The sequence below is a fragment of the Felis catus genome, chromosome B4, assembly GCF_018350175.1.
Source record: "Felis catus isolate Fca126 chromosome B4, F.catus_Fca126_mat1.0, whole genome shotgun sequence".
NCBI lineage: Eukaryota > Metazoa > Chordata > Mammalia > Carnivora > Felidae > Felis > Felis catus.
This window is the reverse complement of record NC_058374.1, coordinates 134,072,075-134,095,647: the sequence shown is the minus strand read 5'-3', so window position 1 is coordinate 134,095,647 and position 23,573 is coordinate 134,072,075. Positions and strand designations below refer to the sequence as shown.

At 37.9% G+C, this 23,573-nt stretch overlaps 2 protein-coding genes across 7 annotated transcripts in view; one reads left to right on the top strand and one right to left on the bottom strand.

Annotated features, from left to right (window-relative positions):
* Positions 1–23,534, bottom strand: part of XPNPEP3 (X-prolyl aminopeptidase 3) — a 77,157-nt gene extending 53,623 nt beyond the window's left edge. For 3 of the 6 annotated variants that reach the window (XM_023257515.2, XM_023257516.2, XM_023257517.2), the window contains exons 1-2: positions 23,321–23,534; positions 7,757–7,873 (exon numbers count right to left, since the gene is read on the bottom strand). In XM_023257515.2, the coding sequence (XP_023113283.2) occupies positions 7,757–7,873; positions 23,321–23,384 (181 nt within the window). In that variant the 5' untranslated portion in view covers positions 23,385–23,534. Of the gene's footprint in view, positions 1–6,713; positions 6,862–7,756; positions 7,874–13,970; positions 14,057–23,320 lie in introns of those variants that run through there. The other 3 variants (XM_023257519.2, XM_023257518.2, XM_023257520.2) reach the window with 3 other exon arrangements.
* Positions 16,412–17,555, top strand: DNAJB7 (DnaJ heat shock protein family (Hsp40) member B7). Its single transcript, XM_004001541.6, is given in 2 exon segments — positions 16,412–16,867; positions 16,870–17,555. Coding segments are annotated over 2 exon segments (921 nt in total). The 5' UTR covers positions 16,412–16,587; the 3' UTR covers positions 17,511–17,555.
* Positions 23,535–23,573: the final 39 nt, after the last annotated feature.

Genomic DNA, 23,573 nt, shown 5'->3' with positions numbered 1-23,573 from the left:
CAAATGACTACATGAGAAACATTTAAAACACGGGCTACATTTTCCCAAGTTTATGAATCATCAACACTATGGAGTGACCATTAACTAAATGCTTCCACACTTCTGAAATCTCAAAGTAAAAAAGAACTCTTTGGTTGTGACAGAAAATTATTCAAGTAAAAAAGATATCTTTTCTTATCATTCGAAGGAGGAAAAAAAGGGGGGGTAATAAAGCAATGAACTTTAACCCTAGAGGTAAACCTGGCAGTTATTATGGCCTTTGATCATAGAATTAACCATTGTAATGGTCAATCTGGCCTGAATTTCATCTGATAAAACTGTCTGAATAGACACTCTGGTAACTTTGTCAAATTGTAACATAGCAAAGAACAAAGTTAGTACTTTATCACCTTGAGTCAATTAAGGATAGAGGGGCTATTCTAACAAGTTTATTTACCAATCAAATGCCTACAGGTCGTAATCTGGACTCTGCAAATAGCAAAGTCTTACAATCAGTTCAGAGACTCTGCAGCCAAGAAGAAAAGCTCTTCCAGGACATTTAGGATTGGACTTCTCATGAGAATAAGAAAAATATTCTTCATATTTAATCAGCCAAGCAGAAACCCCTAAGAAGAAAGTTTTATAAAGACTGAAAATGGATGGGAAAATGCAGGTGTTTGTTACAATCTAGGTATGTATTTTAATTATTTCCTAAAAGTAGCTAGTCTTCTAACATGGTCTGATTTTGAAACTGCATCCTTAAAATGAATTGTTTAATATTAGGTAGTTTTTATTGTCTACAAGAAAGTAGTTTATAAAATGATCTCTATGTAGGTGGAGAATGGGGGTTAAAAAAAAAAAGGTAATGTTTTCTTTAAAGTAAAACACAGACCTCTCTGAAAAAATGAAATGACCAAATAAACAATAAAAAATACCCTAGATTTTATTTGCATATATTGAGCAACACAAGCTAGACAGAAAAGGTACGTACCGTATGATTCCAAGAATAGGCAAAACAATCCATGTTGATAGAAACCAGAGCAATGGTTAAGGATGGAAGTGGAAACAGACAAGAGGGGGTGTGAGAAAATTTTCTAGGGTGATGAAAATGTTCTATATCTTGACTGGGGTGTGTGGGTTATATTGGGGCCTACTGATCTGAAATGTTGGGGTCCGGGAGTGACCTGTCAAGAAAAAATTCTTGAGATGTCTTCAGTGCAAAAGGGTGGTTTTATTAAACCACAGGGACAGAACCCATGGGCAGAAAGAGCTGCACTGGGGTTGTGATGAGAGGGGGCTAGGGGTAGTGTAAGTCTCTAAGGAATTTTGAAGCAAGGTTTCCAGGACCTTGAGGGGCTATTAGGAAAAGGTCATTTATTACTGTTTAGTAAAACCTCAGACATGAGATCCTTCAGATGTATAACAGTGGGCCATAGACTTAGAGAAGGATTGCTAAAACACATCTTGTAGGGCGGGGATGAGGAGTGGTGTGGAGATAAAGGATCCTGGAGGTTGGGCTAACGTCAAGCTAAGGTTGCCTTTTGCCTCTAGCAAAAATTTAACATTCCGGCAAGCTCCTCAAGGAAGGTCACTCTGCCTTCTCTCATGTACTTGTCAATGGACTATAAGTTGTAAAGAAGTTTAATTTTTTCTTTTGCCTTTGTTCTCCACATCATCTACTGAATTGTGGGGCACCTGGATGGCACAGTCAGTTAAGCATCCAACCTCGGCTCATGAGGTCATGATCTTGCAGTCCGTGGGTTCGAGCTGAGTCGGGCCCTGTGGTGACAGCTCAGAGCCTGGAGCCTGCTTCAGATTCTGTGTCTCCCTCTCTCTCTGCCCCTCCCCCACTCACACTCTGCCTCTTTCTCTGTCTCTCAAAAATAAATACACACTAAAAAAAATTTTTAAAAACCTCACTGATGCACATATCTAAGATCTGTGCAATTCATTATATGTAAATTTTACCACATTAAAAAAAAGTATACCACTCTCTAAACTTGAAATACCTATTAGACTAAGACTTCCCTCAGTTGAATTTATTCTTATTAAAAATATCATGATAAAGATAGACTTTTCGGAAATTCCAGATAGTATTCTTTGGTACAAATGTTTTATACTATTTTGTGGTTAAGTGTGGACTCAACAGTCAGAGTTTTATGAACTGGAATCCTGGCTTAACAACTTACTGAGTGACTTGGGGAGAGCTACCAAACTGCTTTATGACTCAGTTTTCTCACTTGTCAAATGGAGATAATAAAAGCAACCACTTCTCAAAGTTGTCAGGAGGATTAAATAATAAAATACTCAGAACGGTAAGCACTATATAAATATTAGTTACAATTATTACCATAAAGAATTTACACTTAAAGATGTTGTCATCCTCGTAATCCAAAGCCAAGTAGGACCTTGGAAGAGTAAAATTTACACGGACAACTACTATCTCTATCAAAGTAATTTTTAGATTGAAGCCCTGAAAGTCTTTGGCTTTCTCACACAATTAAGAATGAGTCTCCGGGAGCCGGGGTGGCTGAGTTGGTTAAGTGTCCAACTCTTGATCTTGGCTAAGGTCATGATCTCTCAGTTCATGGGAGCCTATTTGGAATTCTCTCTCTCCCTCTCTCTCTACCCCTCACCTGCTCTATCTCAAAATAAATAAATGAAAACTTAAAAAAAAAAAAAAAGAATGAGTCTTATCATTCACAAGTGATTCAGAAGCTTTTTATTATTCAATGCTTTAGAAAATTCCTGATTCTTGTCTAGGGCAGATTCTTGCTAATCTTTACTTCAGAGAATTTCTCGATATGAATGAGAAATATGCACAAAGGTTAAAGAGAAACAGAAAAGTCATTTATTCTTAATGTACCAGTATTTAAGCTGCAGGAACATTATTATAATTCAATTTTTTTTTCTCCCAGCATTAAAAAACAGAAATACTCTATAATTCTGTACTAGATGGCTGTTTATGGAATTTCTATGAGCTAGCTATCTGTATAATGGTACTTTGGAATGAGTAATCAACATATACATATAGGTTAAATATATAGGTTTATTCACCTGTAAATTTATATATGTAAATACTCTGGTCTTTATTTTGCATTAAAATCTACTTCAGAAGATTATGCTAAGTGAAATTAGTCAGTCAGAGAAAGACAAATATATGATTTCATTCATATGAGGAATTTAAGATACAAAACAGATGAACATAAAGGAAGGAAAGCAAAAATAATATAAAAACAGGGAGGGGAACAAAAACCATAAGAGACTCTTAAATACAGAGAACAAACTGAGGGTTGCTGGAGGAGTTCTGGGTGGTGGGATGGGCTAAATGGGCAAGAGGCATTAAGGAGGACACTTGTTGGGATGAGCACTGGGTGTTATATGTAGGGGATGAATCACTGGATTCTACTCCTGAAACCGTTATTGCACTATATGCTAACTAACTTGGATGTAAAAAAACAAAAACAAAAACTCTACTTCAGAAGATGAAGACAAAGGGAAAATGAATAATCAATACAAATATATCGTTATTTTTAAAATTCCAGAGGTACACAGGAAGTGAGAAAAGAAAATATGTTCCTTTATAAAAACAGGTACACTTCATGGTAAAATATCCATGAAAAAGTAGGCCCTGAACTTAAATTTAGAAGCTCTAGAATATAAAATGTTTGTATACTACTATTCTGCTTATCAGGTATAACGTATAAACAGTGTTTTGAAATGGCTACATAAATACAAAGAGATCATTCAGTAAATGTGTGATGGTGGTGATGATAAAGATATGAATAAATTTGGACGTCTGGGTGGCTCAGTTGGTTAATCATCCAACTTTGGCCCAGGTCATGATCTCATGGTTCATGGGTTCAAGGCCTGCGTCGGGCCCTGTGCTGACAGCTCAGAGCCTGGAGCCTGCTTCAGATTGTGTGTCTCCCTCTCTCTCTGCCCCTCCCTTGCTCACGCTCTGTTCCTCTTTCTCTCAAAGATATGAATAAATTTAAGAACTGAGTGTTTGGGGATGAGGACATAAGAAAAGTAAAGATACACTCCACTTCAAAATATGGCCTGTGGCCAAAGATCTGGCTTTAGGCATCTCACGCACCCATCTAATGAGTGCCCATTAGGCAGGTGGTGTGCATCAGAAACACCCAGGGAGCTCTTCAAAACATAGGGCCTAAGCCCTTCCCTTGAGATTCAGTAAGTCTATGGGATCCTAGCATGTATTTATATTTTGAAAAAACTCACTCAATGGTCTAGGCAGATTCAGACCATTTTTAATTTCCATCATTTCTTGAACATATATTTTAATCTTTTAAATAGTATAAAAATCTCACCACACCAAAATAAATCTTGATCTTTTAAAGTCAACCATTTTAACAAAACTTAAAAAAAAAAAAAATACCCCTTGCTCAAGGCAGAACTACAACTAAACCATGACTGAAAGATGGATACCTAATTGGTTTGGACGCTTCTAAGGGAAGAAGATTCAGGAATTATTATCTAGCACTCACTCTAGAACCACTCTTTTCATCATTTTAAATATTACTTAACAAAATACTTGACAATAACTGTATAGTCTCAGCCATCATAGTTGATAAGGGACAATCAGGTAAATGGTAAAAGCATTTTCCCAAATTGTGGGCCATACAGTTGAATACTTCCCAATGGATCTGTTCACTGTTATAGTTGAAAGAAAACCAATAACCAGTTCTGGATATGTCAGACAAGTCATTCTGATAAGCCAAACTCTCTAAATAAGAGCCCTTTCTTAAGGCGCTACAAACTATATTACATATCCAAAATTATTGTGTCTAGGAATGTAACAATGTTAGAAATACATGTTCTTGGAAATAATGCTTCATTTGGCAGTAATTCTTCCTATTCTCTGATAAATTGCAGTGTTTATGTGAGTTGAACACCTTGCTATTCTAATGACTGCGTTACTCTTGTGGCAATGTCAGAGAACTTTCTCACACAAATATTATAAAAAGTAGATTCACAGTTCATAACTGTGTCATTTGCCTTCCTTCATGGAATCATTTTTTCTGGCTTGGGTGATAAGTGGAGGGCATTTTAGTGATCAAGGTGGATGAATTGACATTTTCTGGCTCTACAGACACAGTCCTTAGCACCAGGATGGCAATGTTAAAAAAGACATGGGGGAGAGGGGGTGCCTGGCTAGCTCAGTCAGTAGAGCATGCAACTCTTGATCTTGGGGTCGTGAGTTTGAGCCCCACATTAGGAGTAGAGATTACTTAAAAATCAATCATTCAATCAATCAATCGTCTACAATGCTGATTTCTTTAAGGAAATAAGTTTTAGAAATCACCAGGACTTGGGGAAATCTGATTTTTTATTTCTATCTCAAGCAGTAGTAGCATAACTAGGACAGAATTCCTTTATCTCTGAGCCATTCTGCTGAATATTTTCCAGGTTACTCTTGCTTCAGCAAATTTAGGTAGGTATAGCCAGGAGAAACCCAGAGGAAATAGCTCCCCAACATTCAGAAAGAGCCAACCCAGGAATTTCATTTCTAAGAATTTATTTTAAGGAAATAATTGATTGGTATAGAATGTGTACACATGTGTATACATACACACATGCACACACACACACCTACATGAGAAATAAGTCTGGAAAGATATATATACCAAAATCTCAATAGCGGTTTTCTGTGAGTGGAGGGATTTTGAGTAATTAAAAAAAATTACTTTTATCTGTATTCTCTAGTTTTTCTATATAGACCTTGTGTAATAATTAGAGAAGGGACTGAGGTGTTTTCCAAAAGTTTTAAGTACTTATAAGTACTAGGAAAATAGCTATGTCAAACACGAAATTTTTAGAAGCAAACCAAGTAACGGAGGATACAATTTCACACTCCAAACTAACAGACTGGCTCTGTGAAAGAAATTTTTAAAAAAGTATTATATCCCTTTTAATTTTTCTTAATAATTTACTCTTTCTCCACTCCATAACCATTTTACCACTTCCATATCTACATGGAAAAAGACAAATGATTAATACTTTGGATACTTATATAGTTTTTGCCTCCAGAAATTGTATATCTGGTTTCTTTAATCCTGATGATTCTGTTTTAAAATTCTATTCCTTCTGGGGCACCTGGGTGGCTCAGTCTGTTGAGCGTCCGACTTCGGCTCAGGTCATGATCTAATGGCTTGTGGGTTTGAGCCCCGCATCAGGCTCTGTGCTGACAGCTCAGAGCCTGGAGTCTGCTTCGAATTCTTTGTCTCCCTCTCTCTCTGCCCCTAACCCACTCACATTCTGTCTCTCTCTCTCAAAAATAAATAAACATTAAAAAAAAAGTTAAAATTCTATTCCTTCTTAGCCCAATATCTAAAATCCTATGTCCAGAAGATTAAAAACTAAGACAGGCATCCCTTTTCCCTCCATAGCTGAAAAGAACATATGTATATGTATGAATGTGTATATGCATTTTTATTCATAATCATTTTTATATAGTTATCATGCACATAACATACAATAGCCAACTGTTTAAGACACAGAGGCCATCATCTTGACAATATAATTACTAGTTTCAAGGCCTAGAAAATGCAGCTCACCATGTAAAAATATCTCACCACGAGAAATCAGTAATTTTCAAAGCTGGTAAAACTTAATGCAATTCTATTTCCTTTTAAAAAAATTGAAGCTACGGGTAGGTTGACAGATTAGAGAAATACTTAAGTTAATACTAACTGGATTGCTATTAAGCTTACCTTACAGCTTTGAAAACCTCTGATTTCTTGTGTGTTTCAGTGGTGAGCTGCATTTCCTGAGTCTCAGCCGATTTCCCAGCAGGAATTCCAGTCTGATGAAGAATCAGCAAAAGGAAGCCCTCACTGAGAGACACACTGGTATCATTCACTGAGTGGAGACAGTGAAAGAGTAACATATTTCTAAAGGCAATTGAGATTCTTAGTACATATGCTCACAAAGTAAATACAGATTTACCTTCCCATGACAGAAGCAATGATTAATTTCCCTTGAAAACCTGACTGCTTTTTCTACAAAGCATTTGGTTTTACCCTACTTACCTCTTTGTGATGATTTTCATTCACCACAGTTCATCCCTTAACTGCCTTTTTGTCACTGTTATCACCTCCCAAAGCTGTGAAAGTCAAATCTGGAAATCTAGTGTAACCTATACAGCAATATTTTTGTTAAACAAAAGGAAATGAACATTTAGTACTTTGAAGAAAAACACGTTTTCTTTCTTTCATTTCTCTAAGTAGGCTCCAAGCCCAATGTGGGGCTTGAACTCACGACTCCAAGATCAAGAGTTGCACGCGCCACCAACTGAGCCCACTGGGCACTCAAGAAAAACATGTTTTCTCAAATGTCTTTAACACAGCAGTTCACAAGGAATCAATCATTTGAATACAGTTCTAGCAACTGTCTTAGAAAGTAATATAACTTTTAAAACATTATGGTTTATATACTTTTCGTGGATAATTCTGAATTGTAAGACTTATATTTATTGCTCTAGATAGCAATGTCAACACCGGACCAACAACCACACATACCTTTTTAAGTTTAAAATTAAGTTAATAAAAATAAAAATAAAATAAAAAATTTAGTTTCTCAGTTGCACTAGCACCATTATAAGTATATAATAGCCACTTGTGGCTAGTGGTTACTGTATTGGGCAGCATAGACCTAGAACATTTACACTGCTGCAAAAAAAAAAAAAAAATCTATTGGACAGCACAGTTCTAAATAAAGCATCTAAAGAGAGAGATTTATGGTTAAAAGGGCTTACCTGGCCTAAGGAGGTGTGGGTGTGTGAAGGGGCTGGGCTGGCCTAAGTATCGGTTTGGAATTCTCCTCTCTGGGATGGGCTGGAGGGAGTACCTTCGCTGAGAACATGACATGAATCCTGAAGGAAAAATAAAGAGAGTAGAATGGAACAATAATCAAGAAAGTCCTCACAGTGTATATACATTTATCGATCTCTAGCAGTTGGATGCTCTAGAAAAATGCAAATTAGTATCTCCTTCAATATTTATATGGCCCTCCCTCTGTGCCAGTCAGAGCCTGTCTTGGGCCCTGGGAAAACAGAAATGAGATCATTTTTACCCTTAGTGACTTCAATCTGCTATAGTATAATAGAGGTACATATATACAGAATAGGACTATGGTATGAATAAGGAACTATGGGAACAGAAGGAAGGCAACAAACAAAAGCAAGGAAGGGGTTAGGAAGTATTTCACAGAAATACTGTGTCCTAAAATTCAGGAAAAGAAGCTGTATCCCAAAACTCAGAAAAAGAGAGTTAACATTTTTAGTGAGAATATATGAAGTACAAAAAAACATGATATCTCATTGAATCTTGGCATGTTAGAGGTAGATAAAATAAGGTATAAAAATGCTTTATCATAGTATACAACAGACACTATTAGCATTCATTAAGATTAAGCATGTGACTGGAACACATGCTAGAAGAAGACAAAAGAATGAGGACTATATGCTCTGGTCTTTAAAGAATATACAGTCTAGTGGAAGTGAGACAAAACATTCAAGCACTACATGGTGAACACCATGGTGGATTCATTCACAAGGTTTTTCGAGAGCACAAAGACTGAAACAATACTGTGGGATGGGTGCAATATGATATAGATACAGATACAGTGCTCTGAGGAACACAGAGACGCACACAAAGGGGTGTTGGTGTGGAACTCTAGAGGTAGGGGATGCCTGCTCTGAATAAGAATTAGTCGAGGGCATCTGGCTGGTTCAGTGGGTAGAGCATGCAACTTGATTTCGAGGTTTTAAGTAAGAGCCCCAAGTTGGGTGTAGAGATTACTTAAAAATAAAATCTTAAAAAAAAAAAAAAGGAATCAGCCAAGTGAAAGAGAAAGAGGGGTGTTGAAGGTATCATAAATGAGATTACAAAAGGGAAGTCATAGAAGGCACTGGGTATGTGCGTACATACATGCATGTGTGTATGTGTGTGTGTGTGTAGGGGGAAGAGAGTTTCAGGTCAGTGTTGATGGAGGAAGAAAAGATTAGAAAGGTAAGGATCAGACCATTGAAAGCTTTGTATACCAAATTAAGGAATTAGGATTTTAACTGCCATCATCATTGCTTTTTTACAAAAAAGGAATCAGACTCAGAGAAGTAATTTGTGCAATGTTACAGTTAGTAATGAGGAAGCTAGGATTCAAGCCTAAATTTATTAAACTTTGAAATCTTTGTTCTTATCCCTCCATCCTGCTGCTCAGTAGGTGTTCTCTGCTGATCCCAAAAACAGAATCAGTACTGTAAAATCTCCTTGTGAACCTACAATTGCTACAATGGTAGAATGTGATGTGGATCAAGTTAAAGGTTTTTGTAGGGACTATGTAGTATGAATGAATGAGGTATATATATTTGATGAGTTAAGAATCTTAAATGTTAACTCTGAATTAAATTTTCAGAGGATTACTGAAAAAAATTATAGCTTTTTGGATGATTAAAAATACAGAAAATGGCAAAAGTTTCTAGGCAGTATGAAAATACAGTTAAAAATAGTGAAAAAATAAGAAAAAGGACAAAACAAGTATTTCCTGGAATCTGTTTAGAAAATGTACAGAATACATATTAGGGAATATGTCCAGTCTATATAAATTGAAAGCTTAATAAAGATGAGGCAAGCAATTTACAAAAATACAGAGGACAGAGGAACTTGCTAGAGGACAATATAGGGATGTAATGAACAAAATCCAGATGTGGGAAATACTACAGGACAAAGAACTCCATTTCTTGCACATAAATTTTATGGCAGGTAGGGACGGTAAGAGATGGAAGGAGGAATCTGTAGATTAAGAAAACCTTGAAAAAATTTATCAACCAATTGTATTATGTGAGCCTTATATGGATCCTGGTTCAAGCAACAAATTGTCTATCAAGTATCCACTCATACTATTTACTATAATTACGAAAAAATTGGAAATTTGGACAATTGCATATTTAATAGGATTACAGAAGTAATGTTTACTTCTTTAAGGTGTGATAATAGTGCTGTGCTTATGTTAAAACCACATACTTTTAGAGATATAAACTGAAATATTTATAGATGAAGTGATATAACCTGGAATTTATCTCAAAATAACATGGGGGTGGGGTGGATTGGGGAGAGGATGAACAGGGATTTGGATGAAAGAAGCCACGAGGTGATAATTGTTGAAGCTGGGTGATGGGTACATGGGAGTCCATTATATACACTCTATCTACTTGTATAGGTTTGAAACTTTTCATAATAAAATAAAAGGAACAAGAAAAGATGAGTTAAGCATAGAGAAAAATGAAGTACACAATCATCTGAAAGGCAATCCAAGACAGAGTTAAAGGCAGCGTGGTATAGTAGGAAAAAAATGCCAGTTCTATGATCTATGTGATCTCAGCATGTTACATAAATTCCTTTGCACCACTTCTTTACCTGTGAAATAATGCAGTAATATTAGGTAGTGGCTTTCAAACTTGTGAAACCAAGACTCCCAGTAAGAAACATATTTTACATGGTAACCTAGTATACACATATAAATATGATCTACATAAAAATTTCACTAAATACTATACTATGATACTTTTCTGTCTTATTTCATTAAAAAATTTCTCAGTGCACTAACATGATTTTATTACTGCAATGTCATGAATGGTGGCTCCCAAAAGATATGTCCACATCCTTTTTTGTTGTTGTTGTTTATTCATTTTGAGAGTGAGAGTGTGAGCCGGGGAGGGGCAGAGAGAGAGAGGGAGAGAGAGAATCCCAAGCAGGCTCCGTGCTGATGGCGTCTGACAGTATGAAGCCCGATCTGGGGTTCAAACTCATGAACTATGAGATCACAACTTGATCGGAAATCAAGGGTTGGTCGCTTAACTGACTGAGCCATGCAGGCGCCCTGATATGTCCACATCTTAATCCCTAGAACCTGTGACTGCTAATTTATTTAAAGAAGGGGTCTTGCAGATGTAATTAAGGATCTTGAAATGGGGACATCATCCTGGATCATCTGGGTAGGTCCTAAATTCAACGGCAAGTCCTCTTATAAGAGGAATGCAGAGAGAGAGATTTGAGATAGGCAAGAGAAAAGAAGCAATGGAGGCATGTGGAAGCTGAGATTGGAGTGATGTGGCCACAAGCCAAAGAACACCTACAGCCACCAGAAGCTGGAAAGGTAAAGAACAGATTCTTTCCTAGAGCTCTTGGAAGGAATACAGCCCCACTGCCACTTGATTTCAGACTTCTGGCCTCCAAATCTGTGAGAGAATTCTATTATTTTAAGCCACCATGTTTGTGGTAATTTGTTATGGCAGCCTCAGGAAACCAATACGATGACTCACTAAGATTACAACTTGTCACAGGAAAACACTGCACTAAAAGACTGTATCTCTGTACTGAGGGCAGCTCCAGTTCAGGAGGAGGAGGGATGTGAGGATGCTCAATAATGTTAAGAGCATAAGGGGATCCTGAGACCAACTTCCGCCTCATCCAATCATCAGGTTCCCTACAGTGTTACTTGCAGAAATGACCTTTCCCTATGCATAGCGGCCTTTGGCCCACTTTACCTTTTAGTTATTTGACGCTTGACAGTTGTGTTTCTTGAAAGTAGAGAGAAAGTAGAGAAGTGTTTCTCTTCTTTAACAGGGAAGAGAAGATAATGGGCTGTCCATGTGCAAGAACATGTTAGTACAGTGACTGGGATGGAGTGTTATGAAGAAGAGGAATACAATTAGGAGTTTAGCAGAACTACCTGAGCTTTTTTCTCCTGTAAACAAACTCTTGTCCTAATCAAAGCTCCATTATAGGAGCTTATTAATCAAAGTTCATTATAGGGTTCCACTCCATTTTTCCTGATTACAACAAATAGAGGCACAGTGTATTTAATACTTTCAAATCCTAGCGTCATTGCTAATAATAATGATCTTGATGACAGCTAATATTACTATTGTTTATTATATTCCAGAAAGTATTCTAAGGACTCTGCATGTATTCACTTATTTAATCCTTACAGCTGTGTAATGTAACTCCTATTCCAAACTTTTAACTTATTTTTGAGCTGGTAACATGTTCATATGGATCAAAGTTCAAAAGATGTAGTAAATTGATAGGGAAAAGCCTTCCTCTCACACCTGTCCCCAAGTTAACCTGTCTCCCTTCCTTGAAACAGCCAGTAATACCACTTTTTTGTTGAAATCACACTTATTTTTGTTGAAACCACATCTATATTCTTTTTAAACAAATAATAGCATGTATGCTTGAGGCAGATGTTATTACAGCACTGCCTATTTAAAGATGAGGAAAAAAAGATACACAGAAAAGTTAAGAAACTGGCCCAAGATGAAGAATTACTGAGAACAAGGATTTGAACAATCTATTTATAAAGCCATAACCATTAGACTACATTGTCTACACTACCATTTTGGCAGTAAAATAATTGGATGTAAAATGTTAACCAATTGTCTTTTTAATTTTTTTAATGTTTGTTTTTGAGAGAGCGACAGAGACAGAGCATGAGTGGGGGAAGGGCAGAGAGAGAGGGAGACACAGAATCCAAAGCTGGTTCCAGGCTCTGAGCTGTCAGCACAGAACCCGACACAGGGCTCAGATCCACAGACCAGGAGATCGTGACCTGAGACGAAGTTGGACGCTTAACCGACCATACCACCCAGGTGCCCCTCAATTCTCTTTTTTTATGTTCAAATGAAATAATACTAGAATATCAATCCATCTATTTTGGACCACTTCCTGGCATAGGAAGCTTAAGTCTAACAAATGCAACTAAACAATACCTTTACCTACATTTAAGTAAACAGGATTTTTTTGCTCAGTATCACATAGTAGCAAAACTGGTATGTTGAGTCCTATTTCTAAAATCCAATCTGATCCAAAGTAGGGCCACTTCCTTAGTATAGACCCTCCTCAATTCACCTGGACACTATGTCTCTTAACTGGTCTGCCTTTCTTGGATCTTGTCTTTCTTCTGTAACTCATCTTCTATAGCTATACTATTTCCAAAGTGATCCCTCTAGTCCTTTGCCTTGATGTCCTCAAAAGTACTGTCAACTAATTCCTGTTTAAATTCAGGATCTGTCCTTAACTTTCCAGCTTCCTACGCTAACAGTATATGCCTAGAATTTTCTATCTTTCAGAATACACTTCAACCCCTAGCTTAGCACCCTTCATGATCTGGCCCCTGTCTATTCCTCTGGCCTAATAATCCTCAAAAGAACATTAGTACAGCCACACATGAGGAGCCCCAGCTAAGTAGTCTGTACTGTAACAGTACTTGCCTTCAAAAATACAGTTCTCTTAACAATGGCTTTTGCCTGCTTCCATGAGCTCAAAAATTAGCTCATACATCACTTACCCTAAGAAGTCTAATTCCCTATCCTTATTGATTCTGATGTAAATGCCCCTCCTCAATGTTCCCATGTTTACTTCTGTTACTATTGTTAATACCTACTATATTGCACTTAATTACTAATTAGTTTGCCAGTCTATTATAAACTTTTGGAAGGGCAGGAATCATTTGTTCTTTGACTTTATTTCCCCAGTGATTAGACTGGCATATATTTTGAAGACCACAAGTCAAGAAGTCTGCCTTTTGATTAGATACAGGGAGTGAAGAAAAAAGAAATTAAGACGATTCCTGGGTTTTTTGGCCTGAATAACAGGATAGATGTTTGTACCATTAAACGAAATGGCAAAGACTGAGATAATGATTGGATATTCCAAATGAGAGTTCAAATAGGCAATCTGAGGTTCAGGGGAAACTAACAGGCTAGATACGTGAATTAGGATGTTATAAGCACACAGATGGTATCTAAAGCCCTGGGACTGGATACTACCTACACAGAACTGTGTAGGTCAAGTTTAGTTACCATTATAGCGTGAGAAGGAAAAGCACAGGAGAAAAGGAAGCAAACCAGAGGAAAATGGTTTTTAGGAAGTTAAACAAGTATTTAATAATTTAATAGAGGAAATGCTCACCTGTGTGAGGACAACCACTGGATTTGGCAGCACAGAATTCAATGGAGAACCTGACAAGTACAGTTTTATTTATTCATCTTACTTAAAAAATTTTTTTTCTAATATTTTAGAGAGAGAGAGAGAGAGAGAGAGAGAGAGAGAGAGAGAGAGAGAGAGAGAAATGGGTGGGGGAGGGGCAGAGAGAGAGGAAGACACAGAATCCAAAACAGGCTTCAGGCTCCGAGCTGTCAACACAGAGCCTGATACAGGGCTCAAACTTGTGAACCGTGAGATCATGACCTGAGCTGCAGTCAGATGCTTAACTGACTGAACCACCCAGGTGCCCCTTATTTATTTTTTAAACGTTTATTTTCAGAGAGAGAGAGAGTGAGAGAGAGAGAGAGAGCATGAGCAGGGGAGGAGCAGAGAGAGGATCACAAGCAAGCTCTGCACTGTCAGCACAGAGCCCAGCCTGAAGTGGAGCTGGATCTCATAAACTGCAAGGGCTGAAATCAAGAGTCAGTTGCTCAACTGACTGAGCCACCAAGGTGACCTGAACAATGTTAGTAAAGTATGAAAGATAGAAGCCAAAATGGGTAAAGGTGGTCAAAAGGTATAAACTTCCAATTATAAGATAATAAGTTCTGGGGATGTAATCTACAGCATAGTGGCTATACTTAACAATTCTGCATTGTGTATTTGAAAATTGCTAAAAACATAGAGCTTCAAAGTTCTTATCACAAGAAAAATAGGGTACCTGGCTGGTTCAATCAGTAGAGCATGAGTCTCTTGATCTCGGGGTTGTGAGTTCAAGCCCCACGTTGGGCAGAATTTACTTAAAAAAGGTCTTATCACAAGAGAAAAATTGTAACTATGTGAAGTCATGGGTGATAACTAAACTTATTTTGGTAATCATTTCACTATATATACATATATCAAATCATTATATTGTACACCTTAAACATGTTATATGTAAATTATAACTTAATGAGATGGGGGAAGGGGGGGGAGTAGACGCCAGATTGGAGTGTGCCAACAAAGAATAGGATGGAAGAAAGCAGAAACATCAAGCAGAGAGGATAATTTTGACAAGTCTTACTGTAAAGGAATGAGAGAAAGTGGCATAGCAGCTGGAAGGGCCAACAGATAAGGGAGGGGGAACAATTAGAAGCAAATCCTTGTTTTATACCTTCACACTCTATTGAAGTTAGTTTTTGAATGTTGTTTTCAATTGTATAAACTCCTTGAGAGCAGAATTTTCTATTTTCTAACTCCTCTCTGTGTCACAGGTTCTCAATACATATTTGTAGAATGTCTAGAACCTAAATTCCTAAACCCTTGTCCAAAAAATGCAGTAGAGTAGAAAGAGTAAAATTTGGAATCAGATTCAAGTTCAAATATCGTATTTTTCACTAATGAGCTAGATAGCCTTAGACAAATGTATTTGAAGAACCTCAGGTTTCCTATGGGCACAAAATATTTACTTTCTGGAATGCTGTTACAATTACATGAGAGACTGTGTTAAGTAATTTGTGTAAACTGTGTAAACACTTTAGGTGTTTGACCTAAAAATGGTACTCAGATGATTTTATTACTCTTCTTATTATTTTCAATTGCAAGCAAATACAATCATGTGTATACCACACATACATGTAGACATATATACTATAGGGAATTGAAAAACCAATCTAGAGTAGCTCTCTGCCCCCCTCACACTACCACGTACCACATTATCTCAAATCATTTATTATTTATACTTCATTAATGAAAACACCATGAAAATTGCTATTTTTTAATGTCATTATCATCAGTGGTTAAAACTGTGCCTTGCACAAAGTAGAAATTCAATAATATATACTGAATACATAAGTGTACAACTTTCAAAATCTTTACGTGTTTTAAAGTTGTAAACTTTTAAATGGGTAAAGATACTGTCATCTCAAATGATTCAATACTGGCATGCAGAAAGCTTGTATATTATGCTCCTTCCTCAGGAATCACCCCAAGTCTGGGCTAGGTGTCTCTCATATGATTGCTTAGCATCCAGTGCTTCCCCCATCATAGCCCTTATTATACCGTAATCAAGTTGTTTGTTTCCAGTACAATTGTCTCTTGACTGAAATAAATTATGTCAACTATTTGAATACTTTTTCATGTAGTTCTCAATTTCTTCATTTTTCAAAGCCAAATCACAGAACTGGGAAGTTATTAAGGCTCAGCAGCCTGAAGGTCCTATCATGCAAGGGGCATGCTGTGGCTATCAACAACAGGTTCCACTAGTTTATGAGGCACTGTTGGAGACTTCCAGGGAAATATAGGGGAAATAGTCCTGAGGGTTCAGGATGGTCTGGTATGACTCTGGACTAGCTTTATTTGGAAGGTCTAGTCCCTATCCCAACCCCGGAATGACACCATAATGCAAACCTCTCTGACATAAGCTGGTAACTCTGCTTGCCACATAATCAGTATCCTAACGTCTCCTAGCAGTGTCCATGGTAGTAACATTGTCTTCAATGTAAAAAGTGCCTATTTGCAGTCACTGCCTCCACCACCACCACCAGGAGTGCTCCAGCTGAGAGGAAGCTACAGTTCTCACTACTCAGACCCAGAACACCCCTTTCCAATGACCTGTTAAAACATGGTGGATTACTATGAAGTTCAAGGAGTGCAGAGATATGCTTCACCTGAGGACATTAAGAAGTCTTATCGTAAAGTGGCACTTAAATGGCACCCTGATAAAAATCCAGAAAATAAAGAAGAAGCTGAGAGAAAATTCAAAGAAGTAGCTGAGGCATATGAAGTATTATCAAATAATGAAAAACGGGACATTTATGATAAATATGGCCAGGAAGGATTAAATGGTGGAAGCAGAAGTCATTTTGATGATTCTTTTGAGTATGGCTTCACATTTCGTAAGCCAATGATGTCTGTAGAGAAATTTTTGGTGAAAGGGATCCATTTTCATTTCATTTCTTTGAAGACTCACTTGAGGACCTTTTAAATAGTCCAAGAGGCTCCTATGAAAGCAGTGGTACAAAATCCTTCTTCGCTACCTCCAGTGAATACCCAGTTTTTGAGAGATTTTCTTCATATGCTACAGGATATATACCATATGGTTCACCGGGCCATGAGGGCCTTAATTCATTCTCCTCGTTGGCATCTGATAATAGTAGGATGGGCAACTACAGATCTGTTAAAACTTCGGGTAAGACTGCTAATGGCAAAAATACAAATACACAGAGAATTATCGAGAATGATCAAGAAAGAGAAGTTGAAGATGATGGCGAACTGAAGTCCTTCCTTATAAATGGTGTGGCAGATGAAGAGGGCTTTGCAGAAGAATGCAGCTGGAGAAGACAGTTATTCAACAATTATTCACCAAAGTACTTCAGACCCAAACATGTAACTCAACATACTTTTGTGGACAATGATGAGCAAGATATACCTTGGGTCACCAGCAACTGGGATCCCTCTATTTTCTCAGCAGGATTCAAAGAAGGTGGTAAGAGGGAAAAAAAGAAGCATAAAGAGGTGCAGAAGTCAACCAAAAGGAATCGTTAAATTGACTCTTCAGACACATTATGTTCATATAACAATTGAACATGACTCTTTGTGTGTTTTTGTTAATCACAGAGTTTTGTAGATAACATTTGTTTAGAACTATACTAATATTATGTTTTTAACATGTTTAACAGGATTGTGGACCTGTGGTCAGTGTCGTTTGGAGTAGGTATGTCAGAAAAAAGACGAGTTTGTGGTGACAGTGATGTTAAGAATTTGGAAAACAGGAAATACTATTTTACTATTTCTGAGCTGAACATTTACAAATCATAGAGTTTTTCTTTAGCAGAATTCATGATCTATTTCATTCCTTTTATCTATTTAAAACCACTATACAAACTTCTGAAATATGTACTGCATTAGGAGCTAAAAATTTATTACGATGTACAGATTCAGACTATATAATTATTCATGAAATGACTTTTTTCCAATAGAGGTAGAGCATTTCATATGTAAGTACATTATAAATAAAAATTGTATAAAGTATTTTCTCTTAAGTTAAAAATAGCCAGAGTTATATTTGCATTCCCATGTTTACAGTAGCACCTATTTACAACAGCCAAGAGGTGGAAGCAACCCAAATATCAATGAATGAATATACATGCATATAGTGGGATATTATTCAGCTTTTTTTTATTAAAAAAATTTTTTTTACATTTATTTATTTCTGAGACAGAGAGAGATAGAGCGTGAGTGGGGGAGGGGCAGAGAGAGAGGGACACACAGAATCCGAAGCAGGCTCCAGGCTCTGAGCTGTTACCACAGAGCCCAACGCGGGGCTTGAACCCATGAACCGCGAGATCGTGACCTGAGCTGAAGTCGTACGCTTAACCGACTGAGCCACCCAGGCAGCCCTATTCAGCTTTAAAAAGGAAACCCTGTTAAATGCTACAAAATAGGTAAACTTTGAAACATTAAGGTAGGTGAAATAAGCCAGCCATAATGACAAAATACCTTATGATTCTACTTACATAAGGTAAGAAGTTCATAAAAACAAAGTAGAATCGTAGTTACTGAAGCAAGGGAGGGAGAGGTGTTGTTTGGTGGTCTGTTTCACAATATATATTTTAAAACAATTAACATGGTAAATTTTATGTTATGTGTATTTTACCACAATTAAAAAAGAAAGCTAGACTTATCCTGGATTTCTCAGAGCAATGTGGCTATGGCAGGCCACCAGTGAATCACTCCAGATAGGAAACTTTCTATTTTCTTTTTTAGTATATACCACGTACAAAGGATCTACAAATACATTACTCTAAAACATCTCTACCCACTATAGTTTAAGGTTACAATGGAAGAAAAATGAGTTACATCAGATACTGAGCAAGTGGTCTTAGCTAAATGTTTTCAGACATTTTAAATGAGCTTAGTTTAATTTCAACACAATCACTTCTTAGTTTCCTCTATTTCATTTTCAAAATATATTACTTTTCAGCCTACGAGTTTTATTCATTCATTCATTCATTCAATGGTATTTTTTGAGTACCTACGGTTTGTCAGGTACTTGGGATACAGTAATGAGCAGACACGAAAAACCTTAGCTGTCATGGAGTTTAAAGCTGGAGAAAGACAATAAACAAATACTAAATAAAATAGGACAGTCATAGGTGTTAAGGAAAACAAAATAAAGTAAGAATAGGGGACATAAGTTTTGGAGTAGGAGGGTTGAAATTTTAGTTAAGGTACCGAGGGAAAAGTGATGGCTAACATCTTTGTAAAGATGTAAAGAAAGTGAAGGAGTTAGCCATTTGGATATGAAGTGAAAGAGAATTATAGGAGAAGGAACAGCAAGTGAAATGTCTCTAATGCAGAATGTGTAAGGTGTGTTTGAGGCTCCAAGAGATCATTGTGAATGATTAAGAGAACAAGCAGATGAAATTAGGTAACAGGAGGTCAGATTATGCAGGTACTGCTAGATCACATTATGGACTTTGTTACTATAGGTGGGACGAGAAGCCACTTAAAGGCTCTGAGCAGAAGAATGACAAACTGACATATTTCAACAGGTCCACTCTGGCTGCTGTCGTCAAGAAAAGACTCGAAGTAAGCAGATGTACAAACAGGGAAATCAGGCTATTGCTGGAATTCAGGCAGAGTCTGTAATAGCTTGGTCCAGGGTGATGGACGTAGGCGGGGGAAAGAGTGATCAAATTCTGGATATAGTCTAAAAGTAGGGCCAAAAGGAATTTACTGATAGGCTGAATATTGGGCATGACAGGAGTCAAGGTTTTTGGCTTTAGCAACTGAAAAAAGGGATTTGCTATTATCTCAGATAGGACCACAGGTGTTGAGTTTTGGACATGCTGCATTTGAGATGCCTGAATTTATTAACTGAAAATAATTTCTTAACTTGCATCCTGCATATTCCTTGTCATTGAATTCTTAAGTTTTTTTTCTTTTTCAGCAAAAAGATTATATTATTTTAATCTTTTATCACTTAGAAATGTAATGACTGCAAATTTTAATGTGACTAAAAGATGGGAACAAATAATCAAGCAAAACTAAAACTCAATCACCTTTGGCAAAATACAGTTCAGTGGCATTTAGCAATGCAACAAATCTGGAAACCAAAAAAGATTATAACATCTACTCTTTAAATGACTGCTATAGTAAAATGAGGGCTTTTGTTTAACTTTGTGTTGGCTGGTAGATAGGAAATTCTATAGAAAGGTCTGGGGACAATTTGCATTTAAAACTTATTTTCAGAAAATAAAATCATAAAAGCTTAAAGTATTTATTTAAAAAAAATTTTTTTTTCAACGTTTATTTATTTTTGGGACAGAGAGAGACAGAGCATGAACAGGGGAGGGGCAGAGAGAGAGGGAGACACAGAATCGGAAACAGGCTCCAGGCTCTGAGCCATCAGCCCAGAGCCCGACGCGGGGCTCGAACTCACGGACCGCGAGATCGTGACCTGGCTGAAGTCGGACGCTTAACCGACTGCGCCACCCAGGCGCCCCAAAGCTTAAAGTATTTTAAATGTTACTTTTATAAAATGTGGTATTAAGTATCTGTCATGTATGTGGGACAACTCAGGGTTGGAAAAAACGCAATTTTCCAGTAACAAAACCAAAACCAGCATCTCTAAAAATATAAGAATGACTGACATGCCCTCCAGTCCATTTTCCACTCTTAAAAATTCAGACTTAGTCTTACTCAATAGCTTAAAGTTACTCAATGGTTTCCCACTGCCCAGAAGAGTGGAAATAACAAGACCCTTCATGAGCCAACAACCTCCTTTTCCTCCCAACTTGGTTTGCTTGTTTGTTTGTTTGAGAGAGAGAACACAAGCAGGGGAGGGGCACAGAGAGGAGGTACAGAATTTGAAGCAGGCTTCAGGCTCTGATCTGTCAGCACAGAGTCTGAAGTGGGGCTTGAACCCATGAACCATGAGATTATGACCTGAGCCAAAGTTGGATGCTTAACCGGCTGAGCCACCCAGTCATCCCCCAACTTGGTTTTTTAATCACCTCACCCTACACATCTTTTCCCAAATGTGTTCTAAGGGATAAAAAAATTCAAGACTCATCACAGAAAAAGGGCCCCATGGTCAAATTCAGCTTGCAAATTACTGCCAAATACACTTCTTTCTTAGAGACTCAGAATTAGTCTATTATGTGCATGATGAAATGCAGCTTTCCCCAAACTTATTTAACCACAGAACCATTTTGGTTTAACACCCGCTAACATGCCTAGGACCATATTTCAAAAAAGCTCCCCCAGGCTTACGGATGATTGCAAAGCTTCGTTCCATGCCTTTGCATATGCTCCCCCGGCCAGGATGGCTACGTCACTCTAGTCTGCTTGGTAAAAGCCTTTTTCCAAGTCTCAAATATCTCCTAATATTTAAGGGCATGCCCTACGTTACCTCTTGGCCCCTCCCTGCTGTCAGGAAACATCTATCACTTTTTCCTTCTCCACAGCACCGTTACTAAATTTAGTATGTTATACTACAATTACTTGCTTTTTTGTCTCCCATGATGGTAGAAACTATGCTCTATGTTCATGTGTGGTGCTCCATGTTTGTTGAAAGAATTAACTGCAAACAGGCTTTTAAAAAATTATTCTCTACTTATTCAAAGTTTCCTATTGTACCCAATACTCTACTCAAAGGCTCTGTACCCAGAGTCTTTCTAAACAGCAACCAAGAGCACCACAGACATTCAAAGGTCTATTTACGAGCACCTCAAGTCAGTAAAATTTTTAAACTCTGAAACTTAGTAAAATCCCAAAATGGCATTTTTTAAAAAAATCCATTACTGCCTTTCTTGAGCCCCTAAGTCACGTGAGCCAAGACTATTACAATCCATTGTTATACTATCATTTATCTATTGCTTATCCATCATTCTGACTAGATAGTGAGCAACTCCACGGAAATGCAGATTCATCCACAAAGACTGCTACAAAGTTATTGAAGGAAGAGAACATTCTTTCTGGCTCAATAAAAAGTTCCGAAAGGCCTCTACTAAGCCAGAGTTAAGACCTAATGGTGGTACAACAGAAAAAGGACTAGATGGTAATTACACAATTAAAATTTCTGACTTGCAACTTGTGATCCTGTGTTACTTTCAGTTCCCCATCCATAAATTGAGAATACCTACCCTAACTTATAACTTGTGAAGATCCAAGGAGATCTTATCCAGTCAAAATGCCAATACATATTATGATATTAATGGTAAGAAGCAGTTAAATTTACTTCCTGCATTGAGGCAAACTGAAGCACAATGAATACATTTTTCAACGATCTTAGCATGTATGCTCCAGTATCTAGTCCTAAACTTTCATTAATAAGGTTTTACACAAAGCCTCAACAAATCCAAAAAAAAAAAAAAAAAAAAAAGTCACAAGGCTCTGTGATTAAGATGAACTCCAAATGTATTCATCTACTCCGATGGAGGACAGCTTTCTGTAGCTTAACTATTAGAACCAAAGAGCAAGTTCTGTGCACGGGACAATGGTTATTTTTTTATTTTTTACAGGAAGAAATCTTGATATAATTACCATCCCATTTTCAATAAATTAAAGTACATCAATGTAACAAATATGTTCCAAGACATAGATTTGATTTCAAATACCACATGCTCTGGTTCACACACCGTTCACCTATTGGCCAAAAACCGTGAAATATGATCCAACGGCAGATCCGCCCGCAGAGTAGATAATTCAGCTTTCACTGATCGAGGTTTATGTTCATCAGAGTAATTGTTCACGATAGGGTACACCCTAAAAGAATGGTCCCCATTATTCCTGGACTCCTTCATCTTGCCTTTACCAACAGGGCTTTCAGACATTGAAAAGCCCAGGGAGTATCTCCAAGCATTACCTCTTCCGAGAGGAACTGCTCAAACGATTTGTATTACTAAACATGTTTCTTGTACATTCTGTAGACAGCTCTCAAGCCACTCTTTGAAAACACGAAAACAGGATTTTCGATAACCTAACAAAAGCAAGAGCTACCTGATGGGAGACACTTTGTCACCTAAGCAAGTGATAACTGAGACAACGTCTGGGAGTCCGAGTAACTTTGAAGACAGCCCCTCTGGGGGATGGCACACACTTTCTCTCGGCAGTCATTCCAGCTTCCCAGAATACCTCAACGGTAGGGAGAACAGGGCCCACCCTTTTCCGGGAGCAGCAGGTAAAAAAGAAATCCGAGGAGCGCACAAAGGGTTTGGGAGTGGAAGCCCCAGCACGACAATGGTCCGCCGAACCAGGGATTCCCTGAGACCAACTTGGATTCCTCTAGGGCGCCTCAGGTTTCTCAGAGAGCAAGCCCCGGAAGGGACACCGTGGGAGGTGAGTCTAACCTGAGAGGCAGCGGGCGGTTGCTACGGCGGGAACCAGCTTAGCTGCTGACAGCAACCAAGACATGACGGCCTCGCACACGCGGCAGGAAGGATAAAAGGAAAACAGCCAGAGAAGCAACGGGCCGCCGAGCTGTGTCGCCAGGAAACCAAGCCAAACACCCCTCCCCTTCCGGCCGGCGCCGCTCGCGGGGCTTTCCTTCCCCCCAGCGGCGCTGAATGATGACGTCACGCCTTAGCGCTATGCTTGCCTTCC